Source organism: Haematobia irritans, chromosome 1, assembly GCF_050003625.1.
Source record: "Haematobia irritans isolate KBUSLIRL chromosome 1, ASM5000362v1, whole genome shotgun sequence".
NCBI classification, from domain to species: domain Eukaryota; kingdom Metazoa; phylum Arthropoda; class Insecta; order Diptera; family Muscidae; genus Haematobia; species Haematobia irritans.
The window spans coordinates 106,302,877-106,315,917 of record NC_134397.1 but is presented as its reverse complement, the minus strand read 5'-3'; the positions used below and the strand labels follow the sequence as shown (position 1 = coordinate 106,315,917).

The 13,041-nt window shown below is 20.1% G+C and overlaps 1 protein-coding gene across 1 annotated transcript in view; it reads left to right on the top strand.

Moving 5' to 3' along the window:
- Window positions 1-13,041, top strand: part of prt (putative mushroom body vesicular transporter portabella) — a gene marked incomplete in the record, with an annotated part of 153,486 nt that overhangs the window by 110,358 nt on the left and 30,087 nt on the right. The window contains 2 exon segments of the mRNA XM_075291325.1: window positions 6,684-6,724; window positions 6,795-7,097. Of these exon segments, the coding sequence (XP_075147440.1) occupies window positions 6,684-6,724; window positions 6,795-7,097 (344 nt within the window).

The following is a 13,041-nucleotide window of genomic DNA, read 5'->3' as shown; positions in this document are numbered from 1 at the left end:
ATTATTATTATTATTATTATTATTATTATTATTATTATTATTATTATTATTATTATTATTATTATTATTATTATTATTATTATTATTATTATTATTATTATTATTATTATTATTATTATTATTATTATTATTATTATTATTATTATTATTATTATTATTATTATTATTATTATTATTATTATTATTATTATTATTATTATTATTATTATTATTATTATTATTATTATTATTATTATTATTATTATTATTATTATTATTATTATTATTATTATTATTATTATTATTATTATTATTATTATTATTATTATTATTATTATTATTATTATTATTATTATTATTATTATTATTATTATTATTATTATTATTATTATTATTATTATTATTATTATTATTATTATTATTATTATTATTATTATTATTATTATTATTATTATTATTATTATTATTATTATTATTATTATTATTATTATTATTATTATTATTATTATTATTATTATTATTATTATTATTATTATTATTATTATTATTATTATTATTATTATTATTATTATTATTATTATTATTATTATTATTATTATTATTATTATTATTATTATTATTATTATTATTATTATTATTATTATTATTATTATTATTATTATTATTATTATTATTATTATTATTATTATTATTATTATTATTATTATTATTATTATTATTATTATTATTATTATTATTATTATTATTATTATTATTATTATTATTATTATTATTATTATTATTATTATTATTATTATTATTATTATTATTATTATTATTATTATTATTATTATTATTATTATTATTATTATTATTATTATTATTATTATTATTATTATTATTATTATTATTATTATTATTATTATTATTATTATTATTATTATTATTATTATTATTATTATTATTATTATTATTATTATTATTATTATTATTATTATTATTATTATTATTATTATTATTATTATTATTATTATTATTATTATTATTATTATTATTATTATTATTATTATTATTATTATTATTATTATTATTATTATTATTATTATTATTATTATTATTATTATTATTATTATTATTATTATTATTATTATTATTATTATTATTATTATTATTATTATTATTATTATTATTATTATTATTATTATTATTATTATTATTATTATTATTATTATTATTATTATTATTATTATTATTATTATTATTATTATTATTATTATTATTATTATTATTATTATTATTATTATTATTATTATTATTATTATTATTATTATTATTATTATTATTATTATTATTATTATTATTATTATTATTATTATTATTATTATTATTATTATTATTATTATTATTATTATTATTATTATTATTATTATTATTATTATTATTATTATTATTATTATTATTATTATTATTATTATTATTGTTATTATTGTTATTATTATTATTATTATTATTATTATTATTATTATTATTATTATTATTATTATTATTATTATTATTATTATTATTATTATTATTATTATTATTATTATTATTATTATTATTATTATTATTATTATTATTATTATTATTATTATTATTATTATTATTATTATTATTATTATTATTATTATTATTATTATTATTATTATTATTATTATTATTATTATTATTATTATTATTATTATTATTATTATTATTATTATTATTATTATTATTATTATTATTATTATTATTATTATTATTATTATTATTATTATTATTATTATTATTATTATTATTATTATTATTATTATTATTATTATTATTATTATTATTATTATTATTATTATTATTATTATTATTATTATTATTATTATTATTATTATTATTATTATTATTATTATTATTATTATTATTATTATTATTATTATTATTATTATTATTATTATTATTATTATTATTATTATTATTATTATTATTATTATTATTATTATTATTATTATTATTATTATTATTATTATTATTATTATTATTATTATTATTATTATTATTATTATTATTATTATTATTATTATTATTATTATTATTATTATTATTATTATTATTATTATTATTATTATTATTATTATTATTATTATTATTATTATTATTATTATTATTATTATTATTATTATTATTATTATTATTATTATTATTATTATTATTATTATTATTATTATTATTATTATTATTATTATTATTATTATTATTATTATTATTATTATTATTATTATTATTATTATTATTATTATTATTATTATTATTATTATTATTATTATTATTATTATTATTATTATTATTATTATTATTATTATTATTATTATTATTATTATTATTATTATTATTATTATTATTATTATTATTATTATTATTATTATTATTATTATTATTATTATTATTATTATTATTATTATTATTATTATTATTATTATTATTATTATTATTATTATTATTATTATTATTATTATTATTATTATTATTATTATTATTATTATTATTATTATTATTATTATTATTATTATTATTATTATTATTATTATTATTATTATTATTATTATTATTTTATTATTATTATTATTATTATTATTATTATTATTATTATTATTATTATTATTATTATTATTATTATTATTATTATTATTATTATTATTATTATTATTATTATTATTATTATTATTATTATTATTATTATTATTATTATTATTATATTATTATTATTATTATTATTATTATTATTATTATTATTATTATTATTATTATTATTATTATTATTATTATTATTATTATTATTATTATTATTATTATTATTATTATTATTATTATTATTATTATTATATTATTATTATTATTATTATTATTATTTTATTATTATTATTATTATTATTATTATTATTATTATTATTATTATTATTATTATTATTATTATTATTATTATTATTATTATTATTATTATTATTATTATTATTATTATTATTATTATTATTATTATTATTATTATTATTATTATTATTATTATTATTATATTATTATTATTATTATTATTATTATTATTATTATTATTATTATTATTATTATTATTATTATTATTATTATTATTATTATTATTATTATATTATTATTATTATTATTATTATTATTATTATTATTATTATTATTATTATTATTATTATTATTATTATTATTATTATTATTATTATTATTATTATTATTATTATTATTATTATTATTATTATTATTATTATTATTATTATATTATTATTATTATTATTATTATTATTATTATTATTATTATTATTATTATTATTATTATTATTATTATTATTATTATTATTATTATTATTATTATTATTATTATTATTATTATTATTATTATTATTATTATTATTATTATTATTATTATTATTATTATTATTATTATTATTATTATTATTATTATTATTATTATTATTATTATTATTATTATTATTATTATTATTATTATTATTATTATTATTATTATTATTATTATTATTATTATTATTATTATTTTTTATTATTATTATTATTATTATTATTATTATTATTATTATATTATTATTATTATTATTATTATTATTATTATTATTATTATTATTATTATTATTATTATTATTATTATTATTATTATTATTATTATTATTATTATTATTATTATTATTATTATTATTATTATTATTATTATTATTATTATTATTATTATTATTATTATTATTATTATTATTATTATTATTATTATTATTATTATTATTATTAATTATTATTATTATTATTATTATTATTATTATTATTATTATTATTATTATTATTATTATTATTATTATTATTATTATTATTATTATTATTATTATTATTATTATTATTATTATTATTATTATTATTATTATTATATTATTATTATTATTATTATTATATATTATTATTATTATTATTATTATTATTATTATTATTATTATTATTATTATTATTATTATTATTATTATTATTATTATTATATTATTATTATTATTATTATTATTATTATTATTATTATTATTATTATTATTATTATTATTATTATTATTATTATTATTATTATTATTATTATTATTATATTATTATTATTATTATTATTATTATTATTATTATTATATTATTATTATTATTATTATTATTATTATTATTATTATTATTATTATTATTATTATTATTATTATTATTATTATTATTATTATTATTATTATTATTATTATTATTATTATTATATTATTATTATTATTATTATTATTATTATTATTATTATTATTATTATTATTATTATTATTATTATTATTATTATTATTATTATTATTATTATTATTATTATTATTATTATTATTATTATTATTATTATTATTATTATTATTATTATTATTATTATTATTATTTATTATTATTATTATTATTATTATTATTATTATTATTATTATTATTATTATTATTATTATTATTATTATTATTATTATTATTATTATTATTATTATTATTATTATTATTATTATTATTATTATTATTATTATTATTATTATTATTATTATTATTATTATTATTATTATTATTATTATTATTATTATTATTATTATTATTATTATTATTATTATTATTATTATTATTATTATTATTATTATTATTATTATTATTATTATTATTATTATTATTATTATTATTATTATTATTATTATTATTATTATTATTATTATTATTATTATTATTATTATTATTATTATTATTATTATTATTATTATTATTATATTATTATTATTATTATTATTATTATTATTATTATTATTATTATTATTATTATTATTATTATTATTATTATTATTATTATTATTATTATTATATTATTATTATTATTATTATTATTATTATTATTATTATTATTATTATTATTATTATTATTATTATTATTATTATTATTATTATTATTATTATTATTATTATTATTATTATTATTATTATTATTATTATTATTATTATTATTATTATTATTATTATTATTATTATTATTATTATTATTATTATTATTATTATTATTATTATTATTATTATTATTATTGTTATTATTGTTATTATTATTATTATTATTATTATTATTATTATTATTATTATTATTATTATTATTATTATTATTATTATTATTATTATTATTATTATTATTATTATTATTATTATTATTATTATTATTATTATTATTATTATTATTATTATTATTATTATTATTATTATTATTATTATTATTATCCTTTAACATATATAGAAGATACTTGAAATTCTTTTTCTGTGTGGGGCAGTTCGATTGTTATAGTCAGTTTAGTTATGAAGTTCATGAGATATAAAATGTAGGTCGTTATAGAATAATTTAGTTGAATTCACTCTTTGGAATTGCCATGAAGTATTTTACTGTGTAATCATTTTGGTCAAAGTTCATACAGAAAACAAGTTTGTTGTGCCAACCAATTTGTTTGCCAACCGAATTATTTTGGTCCCCTCAACTATCGGAATATAACCTACATAATTTGTTGAAACAACCAACTGTTTTCTGTGACAACTGTATATAAACTTGTTTGAAGAACTACAATTTTGACATATTATCAGTCAAATTAGTAATCACAAATAATGAGATTTCATTCGTTTGTTAAAACAACTAAGTGTTTTTGTGGAACAACCAAAGCTTGTGAAATTATAGAAACCATTCTTTTTAGTTTTATTTAATTATCTATTATATTAACATTATTAACATTTTGTATTGATTAATGACCTAAAAAGTAAAGCCAAAAACCAAGACAAAAAACTTTTGTTAAAATCTGCCTTTTATGAACTCGACTGCAGCGGATATGTTTACGAAACTATATGCCAAATTTTCAGGCACAATGGGGCCAGCGTCTGAATACCTTTAACTTTCTTAAATCGGATTTGAAAAAACTTGTGGGCTGCGAAATCTGCGTTTGTGGTCCGATTTCTTTTCTAAATTCTGGAAGAAAAAAGAAAAAAGACACAATTTTATAATTTTTGTTTTAATGCCAAAGCTGACTGGGTTTAATGTTGAATCTTGATATTCTCAACATAGCAAAGAGGATATACGATCGATAGGTTAAGATTGAGTGGTATTAATATAATTTGGTGTTTAACTTACCACTTAGGAATGCAGCTATCGAAATGAATAAATCCTTGAGGGACAGAATGTTATAAAAAATTTAATATGTTCATTACAAATTTGAATTTGGGAGTTTTATATAATTAATGAAACATAAAATAAAACTTATTTGTTGTCATATACACGTTGTCCATAGCAACAAATTCAACTATCAAATCTGTTAAGTCAAAATTGTCAGTCTTCACTCTCAAATTGTTGCCGTAATCGAATTCCAACCAATAATTTCTCTGGGTGTTGGCTTTTTTCATTAAAGATAGATAGTGAATAAAGAGAATTAAATTAAATTAAGCTTTTATTGTTTTATATATCAACGAAAAATGACTTTTAGCTTTTTTAGCTAGTTTTTGTGATGATGTTGTGGACATTAATTGAAATTTTTCATTATTAAAATTCCCGTATATTATCAATATTTTATTACATTGACAAATAAGTAAACAGAATGCAATACTTGTTTTTTTTATTATCATTCTTTTAATAGGCTTGCAACTGATTTCGATGGATCTATCAATTCATCCTGAGGTATATTTCATAAATAATTTAATTTATATATTATTTAACATTACATTTCAAACTATTTATCGAGTTTTAGGCAATAGTCGACATAGACCAACAGAGACCGAAATGGAAACCATTGCTCCAGAGTAAAATGATTTTAGCCATTGTGATAGCAATTTGGTTCTCCACTTCAACAATGGCAATTCTGGAACCTTGTCTACCACTATGGTTAATGACTTATTTGAAACCAAATAAATGGCAATTAGGTACTGTTTTTATACCAGACTCCATTGGATACTTCGTGGGCACAAATTTCTTTGGAGCAATAGCCTACAAATTTGGGCAAATAAAAGTATCGTGTTTATCACTGCTGCTTGTAGGAATATCATCCATATTGGTGAGTATCGAGAGTTACTCACAACACTTTTCACTACAACCAAATATATAAATCGATTTTCGCGATTTTTTTCTCCGTTTAAAAGAATCTAATCATTATATGAAATTCTACGAAGATTTCCGACTTAACATGAAGGGTGATACGGTCAAAATTTGGTCAATATAAACTTGACGTATTTCTTTAAATTTTGCATTAAAAAAACCTAAACACCCCTCATTTTGAAGGTGTGTGTGTGTAGAATGTTGCTCCTATTTTGACTTTGGAATTCACTCTTCAGTTGTCAAAATGACGTCCAAGCAAGAAGAGCAGCGTATCAAAATTTTGCTCGCGCATCCGAAAATCCGAGCTACTCGCACGCAAAGCTGGCAAAATCGCTAAAAGTTGCCAAATCAACCGTTACAAATGTAATTAAAGTGTTTGGGGAACGTTTGTCGACAGCCAGGAAGTCTGGATCGGGGGGAAATCGAAAACCGGAAGCCGCTGAGACGACAAAGAGAGTTGCCGGTAGTTTCAAGTGAAACCCCAACCTCTCTCTCCGAGATGCCGCAAATAAGCTGGGTGTATCGTCTACAACCGTGCATCGAGCCAAAAAACGAGCCGTACTATCGAGTTACAAGAAGGTAGTGACTCCAAATCGCGATGATAAACAAAATACGACGGCCAAAGCGCGATCCCGGAGGCTGTACACGACGATGCTGACGAAGTTTGACTGCGTGGTAATGGACGACGAAACCTACGTCAAAGCCGACTACAAGCAGCTTCCGGGACAGGAGTTTTATACGGCAAAAGGAAGGGGAAAGGTAGCAGATATTTTCAAGCACATAAAACTGTCAAAGTTCGCAAAGAAATATCTGGTTTGGCAAGCCATCTGTACCTGTGGCTTGAAAAGCAACATTTTCATAGCTTCCGGGAAATTTACGTGAAAGAGTGTTTGAATAAACGTCTGCTGCCTTTCCTGAAGAAACACGGTTGTTCCGTACTGTTTTGGCAGGATTTGGCATCTTGCCATTACGGTAAAATGGCCATGGAGTGGTACGCCGCCAACAACGTGCAGGTGGTTCCCAAGGACAAGAACCCTCCCAACACGCCAGAGCCAAATTGAGAAATACTGGGCTATTGTCAAGCGGAACCTAAAGAAGACCAAAAAACTGCTAAGGACGAGCAGCAGTTCAAGGCAAACTGGCTTTCTGCGGCGAAGAAGGTGGACAAGGTGGCTGTACAAAATCTAATGGCAGGTGTCAAGCGTGAGGCCCGGATTTGGAAAAGCGAAAGCCTAACTGAATATTTTTCCTGAATTTTATACTAATTGAACTTGAAAAAGAAATTTAATTTGATTTTTTAAATAAACGATTTCACCGATTTTTTTCCTTGACAAAATTTTGACCGTATCACCCTTTACCGATAAGTTTTTAACCTTTCCTAGACAAATTACTTCGTAAAGAACACGGACGAAAAAGACTGTTTCTCATATGTTTCGGTTCGAAAATTATGTGTTTGGAACTTAAATTTTTAGCACATTATTTTTAAGTGCAAGAATATAATGGTCATAAACTAGCATAACATGTTTGGGCATTTATGTTAATATGTAAGAATATATTATGTTTGGGACATAACATGTTTTAAATATAATATGTGTGTTTGCATCCACATATACTAATTTAGAAATTGTCTCTAAACATATATGTACATATGTGTTTAGAAAGCGAGACTGAGAGAGTATAAAGCAAAACTAAAAATGGCGAATGAGAGAGATATCGAAAGACAGCAACACAACACAGTGATAGACAGGAAAATTCCAAATTAAGGAATATGTAAAACGTAAATGTTCGTGATTTCTTGATGCATTCAAATAAATTATAAACATATTTTCTGATTATAATACAGTCAAAAGTAATAAAAATTATCCACTTAAAATCTGGAGGTCGGTGTGTAGAGAAACCATGGACAATATCCACCATCTGATAATAAAATACAACATTTCGGAAGATCAAATGCAAAATGAATAAAATTTGCAAGACATCAAATTTGGACTACACATAGACAATTTTTTCTATATGCTGAAATGGATTAAAAAAAATTAGTCTTTTGAAGGAGGTCATGTCGAAGCGTCTACCACATCATGGACAACACCTGAGTCCCTCAATTAGACGAATATTTCCAATATTGAATGCCTTATTACCAATTTTTGAGCCAAAATCGAAAGCATTGTGATATTTCAAGAATCGATATTGTTTCAAATCCCCGTTTTTGTTACGTGTTACGAAAATATGATGAACGCTTTGGCAACAATCACATTGGAAGAAAATAGATTTAGAATCCAGTGCGAGGTACCCTGATTGTGAAGTTCTCTATCGTAAATATTAGAAACTAAGTATTACTATGAAAAAAAATGATTTTTTTATCCCAGAGCGGCACTCATTGATAATAGAGAAGGGCACCACTTGTGGTTTCACAATGGACTGAGTAGTTCAAGTGAGCCTAAACTAACGGGCTGCCACTATACTTAACCCTAGTTTTGGCACCAATTTTTTTTCTACATTATCTGCTACTATGTAAATATTTTGTTTCCTTTTTTGCAACATGAGAGATTTCTGCTGTGAAAAATTAAGGACAGTGTTTAATGTTGAATGACATTAAACCAAAAATAATTCATTTTATTTTTTCATTTCATTTTTTTTTTCATATTGTAAATTTTTCATTTCATCAATTTCTTTAAAATTTTTGTTGCCTAGTGTAAATTCTATTTTTCGTATATTTACAATCGTCAACAGTTCATCAAATTATTAATTTCATTTAATGCTTGACGTTTGTTTTCATTCCTTGTTAGAATAACTGTTACAAACAACAACAATAACAACACTCAACGTCATCTACAGCCAGTGTAGAGAGTGAGTGTTGCAATTGTTGTTGTTCCAAATGATCATTTCTTCTTTGCTTTGCCCTTGACCAACATAAAGGGGAGCAAGAAGTTCAGTAGTCGTTAACACTTTACATCGGTCGCGTCATTGTAACCTAACATTTAACAAACGATCAATCATAAATAAAAGAAATAAGAAGACATCAACTTGTAAATATTTCTATTATGAACTAAATATATCAAAGTGAATTAAAGTTAAATAAAACATACAAAATCAAACAAATAAATTTGTACATATATAGTGGAATTATAAATAAAGCTTATTAAACACAAAATTAAGTAGACATAAAATGTTATAAATTTGATAAGGCAAAGAGTGGTAAAAATCGGACGGACATATGACATTTTTAGAGTTCAAAATCGACCTCAAACTTATAATCAAATATTGAAAGGTCTATACCGACCTAAATTACACCCCCATAAAAACCCCATATAAATTTAGTGGGAATTTACGCCCCCACTAAACATTTGGTCCTTCGAGCCGGATAGTGTGTTTTTAATAATATATTAGTTTTATTAAAAACGTTCAGTGACTTATTAATTAAAAGTGAAAAGTGACCTATGGATAAAAAAGTGAATAAAATAGTCAAAACTCTTTTTCGTACAAATAATTTTCGCATCCTAATCGAGAATATATATTTATTTTAACAAAAACCAAATTCTAATTACTTTTTGTGAAAGTGGACATTTTGAAATTTTTTTTTTACGTGTTAAAACGCAAAACCAACCTAAGTGACATTTGTGAAAATACAAATACGTATATGCATTTAAAATTTCATACTTTCAAAGTAAATCTTCTATTTACTATCAATTAATTTGTGCAAATTTTTGGGCATTTTTTGTTTCGCTAAAACGAAAAATGACTTAACTCACATTGTGATAAACAAGAAAAAATATTAAAAACTTAAAAACTCTTTGCGTTTGAAAACTCAAATGAAAGGAATTTTGTGGAAAACTTGTTTAATTTTGACATTTTATAACAGTGGAATAAAAAATATTAAACTCTTTTTCAAATCAAACCACTGCATCAAGTGACATTTTGCAAAAATAAGTTTTTCAAAAATTGAAGCCTCTTCCAAGTAAAACTGTACTTCTAACGGTAAAACTTTTTCAAGACCAACATCGGCAAAAACATGCTCAGTGCAAAATTGTCGACATTTTTACAAAACCAATTGTACAACAACATTTGTGCAAAAATACTGGCACCTGCAAAAACAAGTCATCGTGCATCAACGATCGAGTACCAGTGACGTCATCAACTATAACTGTAATCATCAACATCAAGAACGAAATCTATATCATGCAAGTAGAAAAAAGGGACAAGCAGTAAGTACACAAGCAATAGTACAAAAAACATCCAGAGACATTTCTGTAAGCTGAATTTAAGTGACATTCTTTCCTTGCGTCATCTCAAACATCGCTCTTCTTAATTTTGATGTATCTTCAATGAGAGTTGCCAGATCTGCCATTTTTTGACTACTTGCGGGGACATTTTTTCGACCTCACAAAATTCCAATTTCGAATTATATTGAACAATTTTCCAATAAAAATGGACGTTGTACAAAAATTTCATAATTTATGTGACGATTTAATTGATCTAGTTGAAACCGACGACAGCAGTCAAGTCAATTATCATATCGCGACTTTAGAATTTATTCTACATCATTCAGAAGACTTATGGTTTCAAATACAAGATGCATTCGACAAATGTCAAGACCTCATTCAGCGAAATGCAAATCCAATAAACCCAAAACAACTCAAGGTAAAATATTGGACGACTTTCAACAAATACAAAATATTTTCGAAAAATATTAAATCAATAATACAAACTTCAAGACCGTCCCAGACTTCTTACAATTTCAACTCAAAAACTTCCTGCGCACTCCAAACAGTTTCATTTCTTCAAAACCACGTCCAAATCAGATCTCATGCACTGAAAATCAACCCATAGGAGAATGTACACATCTAAAATCATTAGACCTCTTGGTTGACAATAAAATCCAATTAGTTCCTGGACCTCTTTATCGACCTAAAGAAACACAGGACATATTTTCTAATACTATTTTACAGTCCACACTTCAACGTGACTCATCCGAAAATAAAATACAGTCCACTCTTCAAACCAAACAAAATATACAGTCCACAAATCATACCGTCCTACCACGACCTAAGACTTTGCCTACACAAACCTTCTCGAAGCAGAAAATCACGACTTACACTCCCAACAATGTTAAGTCTAATCGACATCGTGATCAACGAGACATCACATCGTCAACTTTATGGGATGATAGCCGACATTCGTCCATACATCATCCACAAATTAGTTCAGTTCAGGATTCTAGTCACCAAAAACTAGAATTTAAACCGACCGATCGACGACCTACTCAAATCTTCATCACAGATTATTCAGGACATGAACTCAGGCCTCCATCAAGCCGAGCCGAAGTTCATTCCTCAGTTACAGACCTAGTGCCAAACAAAATTGCAACACCGACTTGTAATTTTATTCATTCAAAACATGAACTCAGCCCTCCAAGCCGAGCAGAAGTTCATTCTTCGACCACAAATCTAGTTCACGACATTATTGCAAAACCTATTTGTAATTTTATTTGTTCCAACAATGAACTCAGTCCTCCGCCAAGCCGAGCAGAAGTTCATTCGTCCAACGTCTATCTATTACAACATAAAATTACAACCCCGACTTGTAATTTTATTCATTTCAACTATGAACTTAGACCTCTATCAAGTCGAGCAGAAGTTCATTCATCACCATTGAGCCTAATGCAAGCTGCAATTGCATCATCGACCTTTCATACTTCATCATATATATTTTCATCTTTAAATGAGTACTTCGACTTTTACAACAAAATCGAAAACTTACCTTGTGGTTCCAGTCAGCCAATCGACCTATACATTGGACTTGACTTTGCAGAACAATTTCCAGACCTTAAAGCCCCGATGTGTCCATTTGCGCTTCCCTCGCCACAAAAAACAGTTCAAGACTTGATTGTGGGAGAACCGATGGAG